The sequence below is a fragment of the Pseudophryne corroboree genome, chromosome 9, assembly GCF_028390025.1.
Source record: "Pseudophryne corroboree isolate aPseCor3 chromosome 9, aPseCor3.hap2, whole genome shotgun sequence".
In the NCBI taxonomy this organism is placed as follows: domain Eukaryota; kingdom Metazoa; phylum Chordata; class Amphibia; order Anura; family Myobatrachidae; genus Pseudophryne; species Pseudophryne corroboree.
Genome location: NC_086452.1, coordinates 36,909,569 through 36,932,249, shown reverse-complemented (window position 1 = coordinate 36,932,249; position 22,681 = coordinate 36,909,569). Strand labels below are relative to the sequence as shown.

General features: G+C 49.0%; 1 protein-coding gene across 1 annotated transcript in view; it reads left to right on the top strand.

Moving 5' to 3' along the window:
* Positions 1–22,681, top strand: part of CACHD1 (cache domain containing 1) — a 66,897-nt gene that overhangs the window by 16,405 nt on the left and 27,811 nt on the right. The window contains exons 3-5 of the mRNA XM_063939176.1: positions 4,585–4,711; positions 17,373–17,517; positions 20,227–20,443. Coding sequence (XP_063795246.1) covers positions 4,585–4,711; positions 17,373–17,517; positions 20,227–20,443 — 489 coding nt within the window. The remainder of the gene's footprint in view (positions 1–4,584; positions 4,712–17,372; positions 17,518–20,226; positions 20,444–22,681) is intronic.

Genomic DNA, 22,681 nt, shown 5'->3' with positions numbered 1-22,681 from the left:
AAAACCATGTGCACTGCAGGGGGTGGGCAGATGTAACATGTGCAGAGAGAGTAAAGGCCCATACACACTTGCCGATAAAATGAGCGATGCCGCTCATTTTCCCCCTCCCTGAGCGATGTTGTTCATTTTATCGGCAAGTGTGTATGCCGCCAGCGACGACCGATGCGCGGCCCCGCGGGTCGGCAACGATCGTTGCTGTCGCCAGTGCATGCATGCAGGATCTGGACTGTCGTCCACGACCTGCATGCAGGGCTGGCGGAGACGTGACGTCACTGAGCGATATGAGCGGTCATATTGCTCAGTGTGTACGGTCGGCTGCCGACCGGCCGGCCCAGAAAGGGAAACATTAGACGACGTCGCTCACATAGCGACATCGTCTAATGTGTACGGACCTTTAGATTTGGATGGGGTGTATTCAAACTGAAATCTAAATTGCAGTGTAAAAATAAAGCAGCCAGTATTTATATTTACCCTGCACAGAAACAATATAACCCACCCAAATTTAACTTTCTCTGCACATGTTACAGCTGCCCCTTCCTGCACATGGTTTTGCCCATCTGCTAACAAATTTGCTGCTACGATTAGGTCTGAATTAAGCCCAATGGGGGTCATTCAGACCTGATCGCACGCTAGTTTTTTTTCCGCAGTGCTGGATCAGGTCGGAAATGCTTATGCACCGCAATGTGCAGGCGCGTCGCACGGGTACGAAGCGGATCATTGCTGTGTGATGGGTTTTACGAAGAATCGATTCGCACGGCCGTTCACAAGAAGATTGACAGGAAGAAGGCGTTTGTGGGTGGCAACTGACCGTTTTCTGGGAGTGTTTGGAAAAATGCAGGCGTGTACAAGCGTTTGCAGGGCGGGTGTCTAACGTCAATTCCGGGCCCAGAGTAAGTCCTGGGCAACTCAGAAACTGCACAAAGATCTTTTGTATCGCTCGGTTGCACATGCGTTCGCACACTTGCACAGCTAACATGCACTCCCCTGTAGGCGGCGACTATCTGATCGCAGGACTGCAAAAAAACTGCTAGCGAGCAATCAGGTCTGAATGACCCCCAATGTGCGGTGCTTTGTGCTGAGTGGGCCTGTTCAGTTATTGCGTGGAAACCGTGTAGGAATCTTTGCGCCCCCCGTCCCCGTGTACGATGTCCATTGTTGCATGCTACAGGTAATTAGAGTTGTGCTTGTAGCTTGGTGACGGCTGGGCAATTATCACTTCCCCAGTTTAGAATGCTTTGCCTGGAGTTACTGCATCAACGCTTGACTGGTGTTTCGTGTTATTTACCCCTTCACTGCTGAGCTGATTGTGACAGGTTTTGAGCTGGTCGCAGTCCAATATCAATATTGCTAATTTTCTCCTTCATTCACTAGGGGACACTGGAGCATATAGACACTGGGGTATAGACGAGTGGATAATTGGAGCCTGGCACTTTAATTTAATATTGCCAATTATTTCTACAGTGCGTTGAATTTCCAGAAAACATAATTAGTCTACTTGTTGTTCCTCACACACAAATAAATTAGTCATAAGATATGTTATTCTCAAGTGTAATATGTAATTACTCCCAGCACCACACAGTGTAGTGCCCCCCGTCCACATTATGCCACACTGTTCCCATGGGTGTGGTTCGTTTTATCGACAGTGTCTATGTCGACAATGTTTAGGTCGACCACTATACGTCGACAGTCACTAGGTCGACATAGATGGAAGGTCGACATGGTTTCTAGGTCGACATGTGCTAGGTCGACAGGTCTAAAGGTCGACATGAGGATTTTTTTAAAAAAAATTGTGTCGTTTTCTTCGTAAAGTGACCGGGATCCCAAATTAGTGCACCGCGTTCGCTCGCCATGCTTCGGGCATGGTGCCTTCGCTCCGCTACCGCTTCGCTCGGCACACTTTACCGTTCCAATCATATTCCACATGGATCGTTAAGTATGAAAAAATCCCCCCCCCCCCAAAAAAAAAAAAATGTGAAAAACTCATGTCGACCTTTAGACCTGTCGATCTAGCACATGTCGACCTAGAAACCCTGTCAACCTTCCATCCATGTCGACCTAGTGACTGTCGACCTATAGTGGTCGACCTAAACATTGTCGACCTAGACACTGTCGATCTTCAGACCGGATCCCGTTCCCATATGCATAGTGCCCCCCACACTGGTGATGTATGTGCCTGAGTGCCCCTAGGCATCCGCCCGGTTTGTATTCTGGCACTGCATACAGTCAGTGTAACGTTTTTGGTAATGTTTATATAGACTCACTGATTTAAAGTCAAATACCCAAAAAAGAGACTCTGATATGAAATTCTGTCGTCACCCAGCGTGGAAATAAGATTCACGTCCTTTGATTTGTTCTCTGCTTTGTAAATTCATTTCACAACCAGATAATATCTTAATTTTCCAAAATGACACTTCCAAAATCATGTTTATAATTACCTTATTGTGCTATTGTCTCTTTCATCTCCCTTTACCTACAGGATTAGTACTGAATCCCGCTAATAGGTGTTTCTGTCTGCTGGAAAATGTCTCTTTTGTTCAGTAAATCTGTAAATTCTGAACTAACACTGATCAGTCTAATGCTTCTCCGTCTCACTATACAAGCTGTGTGGCTTCCTGTGCGTGCTTGTGTGTATGTGTGTTAGTATGTGTGGTGTGTCTACATATGTATAAATGTGCTTTTCCAAGGACAATTTGTAAATCATGCAAGCAGTGAAAACGTCTTAAACTATGCGGCTAATACTGGATTTAATTTCCAGCCATCGTGGTCCCTTATAACAGGTTTAAGAGCAGTTCCCAGGCAGGATATTATATGACGGGGAATGTATGGCCGTGTGTCTGCCAGTTCTGTATCGCAGGATCTATATGAATGTCACTGAGGCCTATTCCACACTCCTCTCTCTGTTTATCTTGCGTCTGTTTTGGAGAAGCTGATACCTCCGTCTACTCTGTGCTGAGTGACTCTCTCCTCAGCGATGGACTTATCTAGGTTTGGTACATTTCATCCCGACAGCCAGAGACAGCTGTGCAATTTCTGCTAATAACCTTTCTTCGGCCTGTCGGCCGGCCTGCCATAAACAGATATTACTTCTGTTACATAATGTCACATGCGAAGCTTCTCTCTAGTGTTTGTCAGTGTTACTGCGTGGATTGTTTTTATTTTTTTATTTTTTTGGTATTATGTACCTAATTTATAAAAAAATTTTTTTAGGGAGCCTGAAATAAAACATGTAAAGTCAACCCAGACTTAAACTATGGATGAACTCTAAGAATGTAAAGCTGTTTCACATTTGGAGTGGTTTAAAAATTCTACCTGATACTTAATATTGTTACGTTTTCATTGGTTTGGATTAACTGTGCATCTATAAGAGTCCTTTGAACCCTCTTTCCTCAGAGGGTTCAAAGAGAACTTTTGCAAAGTGTTGTGTGCACATTTGAGCTGTGATAGCTTCTGGATAATATTTCAGTAACGCGGGCGCCATTGTTTTCAGTGAACCTTCCCTATTGCTGCTGTCCTTACATCCTGCCTGTATTATACTGTACAGTCGGAACAGGGAGGAAGGAAACATGGAAATGAAAAGTTTAATATCCGTGCCTGATATTGGGCACCGGATCGGCCAGATGTTCTCTCTCCCGATTGAAGTCTCAGACAGTTCGGCCATTACTGAGCAATGACTTGCCCTTGTGTGTGTTTTCCCTGCCACTATCCCAGTGTTGTGTTATGCGGGAGGACAGGGTACATTAGCTCTTTGCTAAACTTTTTAAAATTCCTTTGGCCACCAGGCGTAGAAAAGCGGAATGCTAAGGTTTTATGGAATGTAGATAGGTTGCAGTAATCAGCAGTCTCTCCCACCCCTCTAATCCTGTAAATCCCGTCCGGATTTCTGCACTCGGATCGCAGAAGACCCTCTACCCTTTATCTGTGCCACGACCACCAGTGGCGTCAGCTGGAAACCGCTGTTCTTGTACGCCCAGGTTTATAGATAATAGAACTTTTTACAGTAGATCGTTTTAGAACAGCGGTATCACCAGTATATCCACGTGCATGGCTTGAACATTATCAGGGATCAAATACAATTCTATAAATCAATGATCTAAATGTAAAAAAAAAATAATAATTAATAGTCAAAAGGGGAAATTTATCCACAAATCCTGTCGTCCAATCAGGTTTGTTTATTTTACGACCTCTACTGTGTCTGTACATTCTAGATCATAGGTCTTCAAACTGTGGCCCTCCATCTGCTGTGGCACTATACGTCCCAGCATGCCCTGTCACAGTTTTGCTATTAAGGTATGCTAAAACTGAGGCAGGGCATGCTGGGATGTGTAGTTCCACAGCAGCTGGAGGGCCGCAGGTTGTAGGCCTTTGTTCTAGATGAAGATGGTTCACCGCTAAGGACCGCAGTGTCCGACCTGCGCAGGCTGCTCGCCGGTGCTAGTGAGCTACAACCGCCTCCGAGTACAGACGTACTGGCGTTAACTTGTTTTCAAGTTGCTTTTTTTTCTGCTTTCATTATTTCATTATTGTTATTATTCACCTTGTAAAAAAATAAATTAAAAAAGTTGTATTTATTATTTCCTCCCCCAGTTCTTGCAGACAACCTGAAATCGAACCCTGGTATTAAATGGCAGTATTTTAGCTCGGAGGAAGGTATTTTTACACTGTTTCCAGCACACAAGTTCAGATGCAAGGGGAACTATGAGCACCGCAGCAGGTAGGTGACCCTGTGATCTGCCCATACTATCGGTAATGAATGGCCAGCGTGAATCTCCGCGTCTGTGCCGGGATCACCGCAAAACGTCTGCATTTCTAACGATGTCCGTTCTTGTCAAATCAAGATGAACCCCACCTAGTGTCCCGGTCATTTTGGGTGGTCTTCCCTTGTACCCTTTAATAAGTTAGTCCCCTGCTGTCCAGTATCATTCATTGATTGATACCGCGTGCCGAATAATTTATTTGACATTAATAATGTGTTTGGATATCTGAGAGATGCTTATAGTGATATCCGTGTGATGTCCGTATGAAAGTGATTGAGTTGTCGGAGCTTAAATCGACTGTAGCCAATCAGAGCTTTATAACTTTGAGTCTAGATAAACCTTTAGCCAATCAGAGCATTTCCTTGAAACAGGGAATATTGATGGCTCTAGACAAGCGTTAGGCAACTTGTTGTACTCCAGCTGCAGGGGAACTACACCTCCCATCATGCTTTTCCATAGGTTTCTAACAGTAGAAGTGTGGCAGGGCATGCTGGGATTTGTAGTTCCACAGCAGCTGGAGTGCCGCAGGACCAATCTGTTGCCAATTAAGGGAAAAGTTGTAAGACCACTGTGGTCCAAATGGCAACAAAATGTGATCAACATGTGCGCCGGTTAGTAACCTATTACATATTTCCAGCTTGTTATGCCTGGATGTGAATGGGAGTTTGTTTTTTGTTTGTTTTTGTAAATGAAAAAACGTATTTAATCCTTTTCACATGGGCGTAATTATTATTTCCTCTTCGAAAAGTATTTAGCGTAGAGAGAAAAAAACAACCTTCATTACTGGGATATTTTTTAAACAGATCTTATAAAATATTTGTCACTGCGGTTAACGCGCTGCGTTCCCACCTGTTGTTGTTCATGGAAAGATTGGTTGCTGCCTTAAAACTTTTCCTAGGCATCATAAAATAGAGCGCCACCTGCCTACTGCAAAGAGGTACTGCATTAATGTCCGACCGCGTTTCCTGTGTCATAGCTATCCCCTGCACATGTCAGAGGCAGCCATTGTGGGCACTGAATCAGTTCTCACAAGAACTATCTGTTCACTAGGGAGTAATAACCATACTGAGGCGTGAGGCACTTTGTGCCTCCGACATGTTAATTCCTAATGGATATTGGCCAAACTCAGATTTATTGGGGACTAATGTATCAAGCTGTGAAAATAGAGGAGACGTGGACAAGTGGAGACATTGCCTATAGCAACCAGTAAGTATCCTGCCTATTATTTTGTAGAATGTACCTGATGAATGCTACCTCACTGTTTGGCATGACTGTGGCAAAGATGTACAGCCTTGTGGAGGGCATACTGTGAGCTGGGGTTTCTGTGGGGCATACTGTGAGCTGGGGTTTCTGTGGGGCATACTGTGAGCTGGGGTTTCTGTGGGGCATACTGTGAGCTGGGGTTTCTGTGGGGCATAATGTGAGCTGGGGTTTCTGTGGGGCATACTGTGAGCTGGGTTTTCTGTGGGGTCATAAAGTGAACTGGGGTTTCTGTGGGGGCATAATGTCAACTGGGGTTTCAGTGGGGCAAAATGTCAACTGGGGTTTCTGTGGGGGCATAATGTCAACTGGGGTTTCTGTGGGGCATATTGTGAGCTGGGGTTTCTGTGGGGCATATTGTCAACTGGGGTTTCTGCCGGGCATACTGTGAGCTGGGGTTTCTGTTGGGCATACTGTGAGCTGGAATTTCTGTGGGGCATAATGTGAACTGGGGTTTATGTGGGGCATACTGTGAGCTGGAATTTCTGTGGGGCATAATGTGAACTGGGGTTTCTGTGGGGGCATAATGTCAACTGGGGTTTCAGTGGGGCATAATGTCAACTGGGGTTTCTGTGGGGGCATAATGTCAACTGGGGTTTCAGTGGGGCATAATGTCAACTGGGGTTTCAGTGGGGCATATTGTCAACTGGGGTTTCAGTGGGGCATAATGTCAACTGGGGTTTCAGTGGGGCATAATGTCAACTGGGGTTTCAGTGGGGCAATGTCAACTGGGGTTTCTGTGGGGGCATAATGTCAACTGGGGTTTCTGTGGGGCATATTGTGAGCTGGGGTTTCTGTGGGGCATATTGTCAACTGGGGTTTCTGTAGGGCATACTGTGAGCTGGAATTTCTGTGGGGCATAATGTGAACTGGGGTTTATGTGGGCCATACTGTGAGCTGGGGTTCCTGCGGGGCGTACTGTGAGCTGGCGTTTCTGTGGGGCATAATGTGAACTGGGGTTTATGTGGGGGCATAATGTGAACTGGGGTTTCTGTGGGGCATACTGTGAGCTGGTGATTGTGGGGCATACTGTGAGCTGGGGTTCCTGCGGGGCGTACTGTGAGCTGGCGTTTCTGTGGGGCATAATGTGAACTGGGGTTTATGTGGGGGCATAATGTGAACTGGGGTTTCTGTGGGGCATACTGTGAGCTGGTGATTGTGGGGCATACTGTGAGCTGGGGTTCGTGCGGGGCGTACTGTGAGCTGGCGTTTCTGTGGGGCATAATGTGAACTGGGGTTTATGTGGGGGCATAATGTGAACTGGGGTTTCTGTGGGGCATAATGTGAACTGGAGTTTCTGTGGGGCATACTGTGAGCTGGTGATTGTGGGGCATAATGTGAGCTGGGGTTTCTGCGGGGTGTACTGTGAACTGGGGTTTCTGTGGCGCACTTTGAGTAGGGGTTTATGTGGCGCACTGTGAGTAGGGGTTTATGTGGGGAATACTGTGAGCTGGGGTTTCTGCCGGGCGTACTGTGAGCTGGTGATTGTGGGGCATGATGTGAGCTGGGGTTTCTGTGGCGCACTGTGAGCTGGGGTTTATGTGGGGAATACTGTGAACTGGGGTTTCTGTGGGGTCATAATGTGAGCTGGGGTTTCTGTGGGGCATACTGTGAGCTGGGGTTTCTGTGGCGCACTGTGAGTAGGGGTTTATGTGGGGCGTACTGTGAGCTGGGGTTTCTGCGGGGTGTACTGTGAGCTGGGGTTTCTGTGGGGGCATACTGTGAAGTGGGGTTTCTGTGGGGAATACTGTGAGTAGGGGTTTATGTGGGGAATACTGTGAGTAGGGGTTTATGTGGGGCATAATGTGAGCTGGGGTTTCTGTGGGGAATACTGTGAGTAGGGGTTTATGTGGGGAATACTGTGAGCTGGGGTTTATGTGGGGAATACTGTGAGCTGGGGTTTATGTGGCGCACTGTGAGTAGGGGTTTATGTGGGGCATACTGTGAGCTGGGGTTTCTGCCGAGCGTACTGTGAGCTGGCGTTTCTGTGGAGGCATACTGTGAGCTGGGGTTTATGTGGGGAATACTGTGAGCTGGGGTTTCTGCCGGGCGTACTGTGAGCTGGCGTTTCTGTGGGGGCATACTGTGAGCTGGGGTTTCTGTAGCGCACTGTGAGTAGGGGTTTATGTGGGGAATACTGTGAGCTGGGGTTTATGTGGCGCACTGTGAGCTGGGGTTTATGTGGCGCACTGTGAGTAGGGGTTTATGTGGGGAATACTGTGAGCTGGGGTTTCTGCCGGGCGTACTGTGAGCTGGCGTTTCTGTGGGGGCATACTGTGAGCTGGGGTTTCTGTAGCGCACTGTGAGTAGGGGTTTATGTGGGGAATACTGTGAGCTGGGGTTTCTGTGGCGCACTGTGAGCTGGGGTTTATGTGGCGCACTGTGAGCAGGGGTTTATGTGGGAAATACTGTGAGCTGGGGTTTCTGTGGGGGCATACTGTGAGCTGGGGTTTCTGTGGCGCACTGTGAGCTGGGGTTTATGTGGCGCACTGTGAGTAGGGGTTTATGTGGGGGCATACTGTGAGCTGGGGTTTCTGCCGGGCATACTGTGAGCTGGGGTTTCTGTGGCGCATAACATGAACTGGGGGCACTGCACTGTTTATCACATTTGTGGTGCTGGGAGTGTTTACACATTATACTTTTTATAACATCGCCAGCATAGCATATAATTTCTCTATCGTCCTAGTGGATGCTGGGGTTCCTGAAAGGACCATGGGGGATAGCGGCTCCGCAGGAGACAGGGCACAAAAAGTAAAGCTTTATGATCAGTTGGTGTGTACTGGCTCCTCCCCCTATGACCCTCCTCCAAGCCTCAGTTAGGTTTTTGTGCCCGTCCGAGAAGGGTGCAATCTAGGTGGCTCTCCTAAAGAGCTGCTTAGAAAAGTTTAGCTTAGGTTTTTTTATTTTACAGTGAGTCCTGCTGGCAACAGGATCACTGCAACGAGGGACTTAGGGGAGAAGAAGTGAACTCACCTGCGTGCAGGATGGATTGGCTTCTTTGGCTACTGGACATTAGCTCCAGAGGGACGATCACAGGTACAGCCTGGATGGTCACCGGAGCCTCGCCGCCGGCCCCCTTGCAGATGCTGAAAAGAGAAGAAGGTCCAGAATCGGCGGCAGAAGACTCCTCAGTCTTCTTAAGGTAGCGCACAGCACTGCAGCTGTGCGCCATTGCTCTCAGCACACTTCACACGGCAGTCACTGAGGGTGCAGGGCGCTGGGGGGGGGCGCCCTGGGAAGCAATGTAAACCTATTTTTTGGCATAAAATACCTCACATATAGCCTCCGGGGGCTATATGGAGATATTTAACCCCTGCCAGAATCCGTTAAAGAGCGGGAGACGAGCCCGCCGAAAAAGGGGCGGGGCCTATCTCCTCAGCACACAGCGCCATTTTCCTCACACAGCTCCGCTGGTCAGGAAGGCTCCCAGGCTCTCCCCTGCACTGCACTACAGAAACAGGGTAAAACAAGAGAGGGGGGGCAAAATTGTGGCAAAATTATATATATTAAAGCAGCTATATAGGGAGCACTTATTATAAGGCTATCCCTGTCATATATAGCGCTTTTGGTGTGTGCTGGCAAACTCTCCCTCTGTCTCCCCAAAGGGCTAGTGGGGTCCTGTCTTCTTTAAGAGCATTCCCTGTGTGTCTGCTGTGTGTCGGTACGTGTGTGTCGACATGTATGAGGACGATATTGGTGTGGAGGCGGAGCAATTGCCAAATATGGGGATGTCACCCCCTAGGGAGTCGACACCAGAATGGATGGCTTTATTTATGGAATTACGGGATAGTGTCAACACGCTAAAGCAGTCGTTTGACGACATGAGACGGCCGGACAATCAATCAGCACCTGTCCAGGCGCCTCAAACACCGTCAGGGGCTGTAAAACGGCCGTTACCTCATTCGGTCGACACGGACCCAGACACAGGCACTGATTCCAGTGGCGACGGTGACGAATCAACCGTATTTTCCAGTAGGGCCACACGTTATATGATTTTGGCAATGAAGGAGGCGTTACATATTGCTGATACTACAGGTACCACAAAACAGGGTATTATGTGGGGTGTGAAAAAACTACCTATAGTTTTTCCTGAATCAGATGAATTAAATGAGGTGTGTGATGAAGCGTGGGTTGCCCCCGATAAAAAACTGCTAATTTCAAAGAAGTTATTGGCTTTATACCCTTTCCCGCCAGAGGTTAGGGCGCGCTGGGAAACACCTCCTAGGGTGGACAAGGCGCTCACACGCTTATCAAAACAAGTGGCGTTACCCTCTCCTGAGACGGCCGCACTTAAAGATCCAGCAGATAGGAGGATGGAAAATATCCAAAAAAGTATATACACACATACAGGTGTTATACTACGACCAGCTATAGCGACAGCCTGGATGTGCAGTGCTGGGGTAGCTTGGTCAGAGTCCCTGATTGAAAATATTGATACCCTGGATAGGGACAATGTTTTACTGTCTTTAGAGCAAATAAAGGATGCGTTTCTTTATATGCGTGATGCACAGAGGGATATTTGCACACTGGCATCACGGGTAAGTGCTATGTCCATTTCGGCCAGAAGAAGTTTATGGACGCGACAGTGGTCCGGTGATGCGGACTCAAAACGGCATATGGAAGTTTTGCCGTATAAAGGGGAGGAGTTATTTGGTGTTGGTCTATCGGATTTGGTGGCCACGGCTACAGCCGGGAAATCCACCTTTTTACCTCAAGTCACTCCCCAACAGAAAAAGACACCGACTTTTCAGCCGCAGCCCTTTCGTTCCTTTAAAAACAAGAGAGCAAAGGGATATTCATATCTGCCACGAGGCAGAGGAAAGGGGAAGAGACTGCAACAGGCAGCTCCTTCCCAGGAACAGAAGCCCTCCCCCGCTTCTACAAAAGCCTCAGCATGACGCTGGGGCTTCTCAAGCGGACTCGGGGGCGGTGGGGGGTCGTCTCAAGAATTTCAGCGCGCAGTGGGCTCACTCGCAGGTGGATCCCTGGATCCTGCAGATAATATCTCAGGGTTACAGGTTGGAACTAGAGACGTCTCCACCTCGCCGTTTCCTGAAGTCTGCTTTACCAACGTCCCCCTCCGACAGGGTGACGGTCTTGGAAGCCATTCACAAGCTGTACTCTCAGCAGGTGATAGTCAAGGTACCCCTTTTACAACAAGGAAAGGGGTATTATTCCACTCTATTTGTGGTACCGAAGCCGGATGGCTCGGTAAGACCTATTCTAAATCTGAAATCCTTGAACCTGTACATAAAAAAGTTCAAGTTCAAGATGGAGTCACTCAGAGCGGTGATAGCGAACCTGGAAGAAGGGGACTTTATGGTATCCTTGGACATCAAGGATGCGTATCTCCACGTTCCAATTTACCCCTCACACCAGGGGTACCTCAGGTTCGTCGTACAGAACTGTCACTATCAGTTTCAGACGCTGCCGTTTGGATTGTCCACGGCACCTCGGGTCTTTACCAAGGTAATGGCCGAGATGATGATTCTTCTTCGAAGAAAAGGCGTATTAATTATCCCATACTTGGACGATCTCCTAATAAGGGCAAGGTCCAGAGAACAGCTAGAGATGGGACTAGCACTGTCTCAAGAAGTGCTAAAGCAGCACGGGTGGATTCTGAATATTCCAAAATCCCAGTTAATTCCGACAACACGTCTGCTGTTCTTAGGGATGATTCTGGACACGGTTCAGAAAAAGGTTTTTCTCCCGGAGGAAAAAGCCAAGGAGTTATCCGAACTTGTCAGGAACCTCCTAAAACCAGGAAAGGTGTCTGTACATCAATGCACAAGAGTCCTGGGAAAAATGGTGGCTTCTTACGAAGCAATTCCATTCGGCAGATTCCACGCAAGAGTTTTCCAGAGGGATCTGCTGGACAAATGGTCAGGGTCGCATCTTCAGATGCACCAGCGGATAACCCTGTCTCCAAGGACAAGGGTATCTCTTCTGTGGTGGTTGCAGAGTGCTCATCTATTGGAGGGCCGCAGATTCGGCATACAGGATTGGATCCTGGTGACCACGGACGCCAGCCTGAGAGGCTGGGGAGCAGTCACACAAGGAAGAAACTTCCAGGGCGTGTGGTCGAGCCTGGAAACGTCTCTTCACATAAACATTCTGGAACTAAGAGCAATCTACAATGCTCTAAGCCAGGCAGAACCTCTGCTTCAAGGAAAACCGGTGTTGATCCAGTCGGACAACATCACGGCAGTCGCCCATGTAAACAGACAGGGCGGCACAAGAAGCAGGAGTGCAATGGCAGAAGCTGCAAGGATTCTTCGCTGGGCGGAGAATCATGTGATAGCACTGTCAGCAGTGTTCATCCCGGGAGTGGACAACTGGGAAGCAGACTTCCTCAGCAGACACGACCTTCACCCGGGAGAGTGGGGACTTCATCCAGAAGTTTTCCACATGCTTGTAACCCGTTGGGAAAGACCAATGGTGGACATGATGGCGTCTCGCCTCAACAAAAAACTGGACAGGTATTGTGCCAGGTCAAGAGATCCGCAGGCAATAGCTGTGGACGCGCTGGTAACGCCTTGGGTGTACCAGTCGGTGTATGTGTTTCCTCCTCTGCCTCTCATACCAAAAGTATTGAGAATTATACGGCAAAGAGGCGTAAGAACGATACTAGTGGCTCCGGATTGGCCAAGAAGGACTTGGTACCCGGAACTTCAAGAGATGATCACGGAGGATCCGTGGCCTCTACCTCTGAGAAGGGACCTGCTTCAGCAGGGTCCCTGTCTATTTCAAGACTTACCGCGGCTGCGTTTGACGGCATGGCGGTTGAACGCCGGATCCTAAAGGGAAAAGGCATTCCGGAAGAAGTCATTCCTACCTTGATTAAAGCAAGGAAGGAAGTAACCGCGCAACATTATCACCGCTTTTGGCGAAAATATGTTGCGTGGTGCGAGGATCGGAGTGCTCCGACGGAGGAATTTCAACTGGGTCGATTCCTACATTTCCTGCAATCAGGATTGTCTATGGGTCTCAAATTGGGATCTATTAAGGTTCAAATTTCGGCCCTGTCGATTTTCTTCCAGAAGAAATATCTCACATGGAAAGTGACCATGCTACTAGCCCTGGCTTCGGCCAGGAGAGTGTCAGAACTGGCAGCTTTATTTTACAAAAGCCCATATCTGATTTTCCATTCGGACAGGGCAGAACTGCGGACTCGTCCACATTTTCTCCCTAAGGTGGTGTCAGCATTTCATCTGAACCAGCCTATTGTAGTGCCTGCGGCTACAAGCGACTTGGAGGACTCCAAGTTGTTGGGCGTTGTCAGAGCTTTAAAAATATACATTTCAAGGACAGCTGGAGTCAGGAAATCTGACTCACTGTTTATACTATATGCTCCCAACAAGTTGGGCGCTCCTGCGTCTAAGCAGACTATTGCGCGCTGGATTTGTAGTACGATTCAGCTTGCACATTCTGTGGCAGGCCTGCCACAGCCAAAATCGGTAAATGCCCACTCCACAAGGAAGGTGGGTTCTTCTTGGGCGGCTGCCCGAGGGGTCTCGGCATTACAACTCTGCCGAGCGGCTACGTGGTCGGGGGAGAACACGTTTGTAAAATTCTACAAATTTGATACCCTGGCTAAGGAGGACCTGGAGTTCTCTCATTCGGTGCTGCAGAGTCATCCGCACTCTCCCGCCCGTTTGGGAGCTTTGGTATAATCCCCATGGTCCTTTCAGGAACCCCAGCATCCACTAGGACGATAGAGAAAATAAGAATTTACTTACCGATAATTCTATTTCTCGGAGTCCGTAGTGGATGCTGGGCGCCCATCCCAAGTGCGGATTATCTGCAATAATTGTACATAGTTATTGTTACCTAAATCGGGTTATTGTTGTAGGGAGCCATCTTTCAGAGGCTCCTCTGTTATCATACTGTTAACTGGGTTTAGATCACAGGTTGTACGGTGTGATTGGTGTGGCTGGTATGAGTCTTACCCGGGATTCATAAATCCTTCCTTATTGTGTACGCTCGTCCGGGCACAGTATCCTAACTGAGGCTTGGAGGAGGGTCATAGGGGGAGGAGCCAGTACACACCACCTGATCATAAAGCTTTACTTTTTGTGCCCTGTCTCCTGCGGAGCCGCTATCCCCCATGGTCCTTTCAGGAACCCCAGCATCCACTACGGACTCCGAGAAATAGAATTATCGGTAAGTAAATTCTTATTTTTTCTCTGTATGGGTCCCCACAAACCTTAATCTGTCCCTGATCTCACGAGTTATTGTGTAGCCTACACCCGAGCGATCGTTTGACAGCCTGCTTATATAGCCAAGCATCGGGATTGGTCTTAAACGCCCCGGTCCCTTCTTGAATGCTAGAATGAGCCTCTCGCAGAGGCTGGAGCCTGAGCGAGGCCAGACTACAGTTTGCACAATGGGCGTTGGAGCCGCAGATCGTTAATTTGCCTGAGCTCCGTCTCTCTATCCTCTCCTCCAAAACTCACAGCGATGGGGAATTCCCAGCACATTGTCCAAGAGGCTTATAGAGCAATCATTGAAATTATTTGGCACAAACACCCCCGGACGCAAGTGGCCAAACATGCTTGATGAAGATGTCTTGCTGCTGTTCCCTGTTAGTACGCAGTCCCCTGGCTCTCTACATACCAGGAGGTGCGACTGGCAGCGTGTCAGGAGTAAATGGAGTCTGTATCCTGTTCATTTCACTCATCCTCCTTCCTCACCGGATTATATGTCCAAGACGGGGACTTTTACTTTTTTTGGGGGGGATAAGTTTCCAAATTTCAGCTGTCAGAATTATTGGAGAAGGCTCCAGCGCTGCTCGCTAACGTCAAGGTCACTCACAGTAGGAGATAAGCGGTCTCTGTCTGTGTGGTTTCTGCACTTGGGATGTGTGCGCTGTGGTTGCATGATGTCTGAGCTGGATACATGACTCTCAGGCGAGGTACCTCTGTAGAGTGAGGCACGGGCATTTAGGTGCCCCTTGTTTCAGCACTCGTGGGATATATTGTTGCTACAAATGGCTGTTGCATAACGCGAGTAATGGCCAAATTCTAAACCGCTTTTACTTGTTGTGCCGAGATGATGGCCACAGAGCTGTGAGAGGTGGACACTGAAAGAGAAAGAGGGGAGGGGGGACTTTGAGAGGTGGACACTGCAGGGGGTGGATGCTGTGGGAGGTGTGCATTGAAGGGGGCTGTGAGAGGTGGACACTGCAGGTAGGAGCTGTGAGAGGTGGACACTGCAGGTAGGAGCTGTGAGAGGTGGACACTGGGGGAGGGGGTGAGAGGTGGACACTGCAGGGGGAGTGCTGTGAGAGGTAGACACTGAAGGGGGGAGTTGTGAGAGGTGGACCTTGAGTAGGGGATGAGAGATGGACACTGAAGGGGGGGTGCTGGGAAAGGTGAACACTGAGGGGGGGTGAGAGGTGGACACTGTAAGGGGGAATTACTGTGAGCAGTGGACACCAAAGGGGGGGGGGGGGGGGAGAGGTGGACATTGAAAGGGGCCAGGTAGGGTGGAATGGAAGTGAAAGTCCAGTGGGAGTGCTGTGAGGTGAACATTGAAAGTGCTGGGGGTGCTATAGGGAGATTTTTGAAGGAGCTGGGGGTGCTGGGAGATGGATAGTGAAGGAGAGGGGAATGGTGTGGGGTGGACTTTGAAGGGGGTAGGTGGGTTCTGCGAGGCGGACAGTGAGTGCTGTGAAGGGGTTTAGTGAGGCGGTCAGTGTGTGCTGTGGGGGGCAGTGGGTGAGCTGAATTCTGACATGGACAGTGAGTGCTGTTAGGGGTAAGTGTGTGCTGTGGGGGGCAGTGAGTGAGGTGTGAGGGAAGGGGTCAGTGAGTGCTGTTAGGGGTCAGTGTGTGCTATGGGGGGGTAGCAAGTGAGCTGTGAGGGAAGCGGTCAGTGAGAGAGAGGGACAGTGAGTGCTGTGAGGGGGGGCAGTGAGTGAGCTGTGAGGGAAGAAGGGGCAGTGAGTGCTGTGAGGGGGGGCAGTGAGTGAGCTGTGAGGGAAGAAGGGGACAGTGAGTGCTGTGAGGGGGGGCAGTGAGTGAGCTGTGAGGGAAGAAGGGGACAGTGAGTGCTGTGAGGGGGGGCAGTGAGTGAGCTGTGAGGGAAGACGGGGGCAGTGAGAGAGGGACAGTGAGTGCTGTGAGGGGGGGCAGTGAGTGAGCTGTGAGGGAAGAAGGGGACAGTGAGTGCTGTGAGGGGGGGCAGTGAGTGAGCTGTGAGGAAGAAGGGGACAGTGAGTGATGTGAGGGGGGGCAGTGAGTGAGCTGTGAGGGAAGAAGGGGACAGTGAGTGCTTTGAGGGGGGGCAGTGAGTGAGCTGTGAGGGAAGAAGGGGACAGTGAGTGCTGTGAGGGGGGGCAGTGAGTGAGCTGTGAGGGAAGAAGGAGACAGTGAGTGCTGTGAGGGGGGGCAGTGAGTGAGCTGTGAGGGAAGAAGGAGACAGTGAGTGCTGTGAGGGGGGACAGTGAGTGAGCTGTGAGGGAAGAAGGGGACAGTGAGTGCTGTGAGGGGGGGCAGTGAGTGAGCTGTGAGGGAAGAAGGGGGCAGTGAGAGAGAGGGACAGTGAGTGCTGTGAGGGGGGGGCAGCGAGTGAGCTGTGAGGGAAGAAGGGGGCAGTGAGAGAGAGGGACAGTGAGTGCTGTTAGGGGTCAGTGTGTGTTGTGGGGGGGTCAGCGAGTGAGCTGTGAGGGAAGCAGTCAGTGAGAGAGAGGGACAGTGCGTGTTGTGAGGGGTCAGTGTGTGTTGTGGGGGGGGGGCAGTGAGTGAGCTGTGAGGGAAGGGATCAGTGAGTGCTGTTAGGGGTCAGTGTGTGTTGTGGGGGGGGGGGCAGTGAGTGAGCTGTGAGGGAAGGGGTCAGTGAGTGAGAGGGATAGTGAGTGCTGTTAGGGGTCAGTGTGTGAGCTGTGAGGGAAGGGGTCAGTGAGAGAGAGGGACAGTGAGTGCTGTGAGGTCAGACTGTGCTGTGAGGGGCTCAGTGTTATATGGAAGGAGCTTGGCAGTAAGAGAGAGCTATGGATGAGTTACGAGACTGCTATGGAAAGGACAGTCAGGGAGATATGCCGAGAGGGCAGGTAGAATAGCCTCCCAGGCTAGAAGTCGCCCGCCAGCCCCTGATCACATGTCTGTGCAGTAAAGTCTCGCTGTGAGCTGCCATGTCTTTATTTCTTTCAATAAGTAGTATTCTTATTTATTGTGTTTCTAAGTACCCGGATGACCCCCATTTATAGTGCTGGAACATACGATAAAACATGACACATAAATGACCATGTAGTCACGTACATGTTTTTGTTTGCACCAGTTTCTTTTTTGTCGTTATTGCTAGTTTCTTTCTCACGTGAGAGGACAGTATATTGAACGTTCACCTTTATTTTCCTAGACCCATATATGTGTCCACGGTAAGACCGCAGTCGAAGCACATTGTTGTCATCTTGGACCACGGGTCGTCGATCACGGAGACGCAGCTACAGATCGCCAAAGACGCGGCACAGGTTTTCCTGAACTCCATCGATGAGCACGATAAGGTGACGATCTCTCCTATTTCTTCTTCCTTTTCTTTCCCACCCTGGTTTTTATTGCCGGTAATGCGCCTTGCCCACTGCCCCGTACGGTAGCTGTGCAGCAGAGCCGCATTGTAGTTATGGACAGGCTGCGCTGCATGGGGGCGGTTTGCTAGACGTGGGGGATGCGTCAGACCCTTTACCCTAACCATGTCAAACAGACTTTTTTGCTTAAAAGTTAATAACCTACCTTATCCCGCCATCCCCTTTCTAACCGCCTGCTATCCTTGTGAATTTCTCAGACATTCTAGTGCTGTAGAATTTGTGTACAGACCTCTGGGGATATTTCAGAGGTCTCGATCGATAAACCCCTTGTCTGAGCCGCATTGTGCTGGCCGGAATATTTCCAGAGAACTGCGATCAATGTATAAACAGCCTAGAGCGTCTCTACACCCGGGAAATTCGGGGAGAAATTAGGTTGTGGGAGAGAGGAATGAAGATTTTAATGAGCCGTTTTGAAGAATCTCCATCACTCACCACAATATACTTTGTGTAAAAGGACATGCTAAGTTGAATTGCCTGCGTTTTGGAAGAAAAATGAAAGGTGTCATCACAGGTGCCCTCCTCTCTTTCTGGATAGTACACAGGTGGTCATTCCGAGTTGTTCGCTCGCAAGCTGCTTTTAGCAGCTTTGCACACGCTAAGCCGCCGCCTACTGGGAGTGAATCTTAGCTTATCAAAATTGCGAACGAAAGATTAGCAAAATTGCGAATAGACACTTCTTAGCAGTTTCTGAGTAGCTTCAAACTTACTCGGCATCTGCGATCAGTTCAATGCTTGTCGTTCCTGGTTTGACGTCATAAACACACCCAGTGTTCGCCCAGACACTCCTCCGTTTCTCCAGCCACTCCCGCGTTTTTCCCAGAAACGGTAGCGTTTTTTTCAAACACTCCCATAAAACGGCCAGTTTCCGCCCAGAAACACCCACTTCCTGTCAATCACACTACGATCACCAGAACGAAGAAAAAACCTTGTAATGCCGTGAGTAAAATACCTAACTGCATAGCAAATTTACTTGGCGCAGTCGCAGTGCGAACATTGCGCATGCGCAGTTAGCGGAAAATTGCTGCGATGCAAAGAAAAATACCGAGCGAACAACTCGGAATGACCCCCAATGTTTTTAAAAGATGCTAATATGTTTTTTTGTATAACGACCGGTCACTTATAAATAGGTCCCGTAGTTATGTAAAAGTGTACTTTGGCCTAAACTTACTTTGCAGCACTTTTCCAACCCGCCACATCTTCGTTTCTTTGTTATAAAAGGGCAAATCTATTCAATATAAAACACGCCTAGATTTGTACTGAGTGTAGCTGCTCCTTTAAATCCAGCGGCCGAAACTGCAGCAGTTTTGGACAGTGGTGTATAGTAAATTTAACCCTATGGTCGATGCTTTTAAATACATATCTGCGGATCATTTAAAAAAAAAAAAAAAAAAAGATTTATTTTTAATTGATTGGGATTTTACCAGGGACGTGCGGTGAGGTAAATGGGTCAGGAGCCACTGGCTAGCACCAGAGCCAGATTTACAAGCAATATATGAGTCAAAGGGTACATCTGGGCATTATACACAGGTGCAGTAGTATAAACTCCTGGAAATTTGGTTAGTTTTAATCAGAGATAAGTGTAAAAGTTAGGCAGGTGAGGCACTGCCTCACCTGCCATAGACTTTTTACTCCAAAGTTTTGGCTATAAAAATTGTTAGAATAATGCAAATAACATATTTCAAACATATTCTTTGTATTTTTCATATACTTTATTCAGCCAAAACTCTGGCACAAACGTTAGTATGACAGGAAATGCTCTGCCTCACCTGCCTCACCCCACCGCACATCACTGGATTTTACTTGTGTGTTGTTCCACTGTGTCTCCACAAGAATCTTGCGCATCAGTCTCACCTGGCGATACTTCCTGCTCCAGTCATTCAGTGACCCATGTAGGGTGTAATCTAGTTGCAAGACTTCTTGGATAATTAGCGAGAACACCGCTACTTATGTCAAAACACAGTGGACAGTGAGCACCATAGGCACAAGCAGGGGTGGGGACCAGACAACTTAAGTCTGCTCTATAGGAAAACTTATTACATTAAATATAGATTTATACTAAAAACCTATAACCTGCCTAAAACTGCATAGGACTGTATGCAATCACGTAGTGTATTTTCTTTGTGTCGTGCTTACTAAAAAAATATGAGACATTAAACAAATGTGCCGAATTTGCCCTATATTTAATTTCCATTTTGCTCCGCCTCTGGAGAACTTTGCACAACTACTTGTCCCTTGTTAGTTACCGCGACCCTTTATAATGAGCGGGAGAGCTTCTGGCTCATGCTGAATACCGAACGCTGATGGGATCATGTGCAGAAGCGTCTTGCGTGATTGAGTGGCCGATGTGCGGAGATAGAAAATGTGTTTTACTAATTTTGGGAGCAGGGTCCAATGAGGTCCTTGCTAAATACATAGCAAAGAGAAACTTAATGATGATTTCACTATTTGGCAGCGCACAGCGGAGCGTCGTGCATCTGTGCTCCGAATAAGATCTAGAAATAACACAGACAGTCTCCAAGAATATTCCTCTGGACATTGGGTGTGAAAAGCAATAAGCGTACATTAGACAAATGTTTTTACAATGTTAGGCTGTAAGATACACTGAGATGCTTTTTCTGTCTCGTCCAGATTTCAGTCCTGGCCGTCGCCGACGTGGTCAGAACCTGCTCCCTGGACCAGTGCTACAAGATGTTCCTGTCCCCGGCCACCGGTGAGACCAAGCGAGAGATGGCCAGCTTCGTGGCTAGCATGAAATCCTCAGATAGTCCTACCCAGCATGCCCTGGGCTTCCAGAAAGCGTTCCAGCTGATCAGAAATACGAGTAACGGCACAAGGGTCCAGCCAAGTAAGAGTTTCTATTATTCTGCTGCAGTTTCTGGTTATAACGGGGAGGCGTGGGGGCTGTCTCTCGTGGGGCACGTGTTGTAGCCTTACTGTACATGGAGCAGAGCACTTGGAGATGCAACTGTCCGCCCAAGGGCAAGTCATAAGTCGCATCCCATTGAAAGCGAATGGTGGGACCGGATTTCTGGGACTGTTGCCCCGCTCTGGGCCTCCCCCCGGCGCCCCTTGCCCCGCTCTGGGCCTCCCCCCGGCGCCCCTTGCCCCGCTCTGGGCCTCCCCCCGGCGCCCCTTGCCCCGCTCTGGGCCTCCCCCCGGCGCCCCTTGCCCCGCTCTGGGCCTCCCCCCGGCGCCCCTTGCCCCGCTCTGGGCCTCCCCCCGGCGCCCCTTGCCCCGCTCTGGGCCTCCCCCCCGCGCGCCACTTGCCCCGCTCTGGGCCTCCCCCGGCGCCACTTGGCCCGCTCTGGGCCTCCCCCGGCGCCACTTGGCCCGCTCTGGGCCTCCCCCGGGGCCACTTGGCCCGCTCTGGGCCTCCCCCGGGGCCACTTGGCCCGCTCTGGGCCTCCCCCGGGGCCACTTGGCCCGCTCTGGGCCTCCCCCGGCGCCACTTGGCCCGCTCTGGGCCTCCCCCGGCGCCACTTGGCCCGCTCTGGGCCTCCCCCGGCGCCACTTACCCCGCTCTGGGCCTCCCCACCGGCGCCACTTGCCTTGCTCTGGGCCTCCCCCCGGCGCCACTTGCCTTGCTCTGGGCCTCCCCCCGGCGCCACTTGGCCCGCTCTGGACCTCCCCCGGCGCCTCTTGTCCCGCTCTGGGCCTTCTGCGCCTAACTGCTCAGTGCCTCGCTTCCTGTCGCACATCACCTCCATAACATGCATAGAAACATAGAATTTGACGGCAGATCAGAACCACTTGGCCCATCTAGTCTGCCCCTTAAAAATGCACATCAGCCATTGCGCATTTTGATAGACTCAGTGGCTGCATCTGAAAATGGCGGCTTCCGCTATGTGGCAGACGCTCTTTAAATGCATTTGCAAACAAAAAATAAGGTTCTGCCATTACTGCATGCTAAGGGAATATTTTCTTTTAATACTTGCACAGAGATTATTACTAATGACGACTATTTATAATACCGCAGCGGCGTTTTTTAGCTCGATTTAAAAGTTTTGCAGAAGAAAATATATGGACATAATAAACCCTCTTCCACTTTCATTTTGTGCCAGCTCGTGTTCCCCATTTACCTTCAGCACAAACACGTCATTAATTGGCTTCTTTTGTAGTTCATAAACTTGTCAGTTTCTGCAAACAGAGAAAAGATTAATCTCACTGAGGTATGAGTGTCTCCAGGGAGGTCGGACCTCCAGGCCTCCTATGTTTCGTGTACATGCCGCAACCCTGGACAAAAGGCATCTAGTTTTCATATCGCGACCTGATAATAAGATGACAGCTCTAGCAACGTTTCAGGAAATTTATATATGTATGTATGTATGTATGTATATGTGTGTGTGTGTGTGTGTGTGTGTGTGTGTGTGTGTATATATATATATATATATATATGTGTGTATATATATATATATATATATATATAAACAAGCAGTATGAGCGCAAACAACAAGGTAAAAGCTTTTTTTTTACATATATGTATATATAAAAAGTCCCGTGGAACTACAAGTCCAAGAATGGACAAGAAACAATGTTCCTCAAACTCACTGACAGCCAATATTATTTGGTAGAGGAGACTTGTCAGTGCGCACTCCTGGGACTTCCAGCTGTCGCTTCCCCAATGTTACCCGATCCCGAACGGGTGGTAGTCCTGCCAAGAGATTAAAGAAGCAGGGAGCGCCAATAGTGCATTAAAAAAGTACAGCAATTTTATTTTAAAAATCCAGAACGGTCACAAGTATAAACCCGTACCATAAAAGGCGGTCAAACCACCGCTCGTATAACCGGCATATGATTTACCCCACTGTGCAAACCAGCATTCTCAGTTCCAAATCCAAAACGTCAGACCACGCCCATACGCGTTTCGTCATTCGACTTCGTCAGTAGGCTTGGTTTGTATCAGGAAGCGTATTTCTCTCACAGAGATCCTGCAGTCTTCCCAGGCAGTATTGTGTATATATTTCTTTATTAACAGTTTCTTGTATAGCGCAGCAAATGTCGTTGTGCTTTCCAATTGGATTTTTTTTTTTTATTACGTATATTCTTATAAATGTAACCACAGTTATGTTTTTGAGAGCCGCGT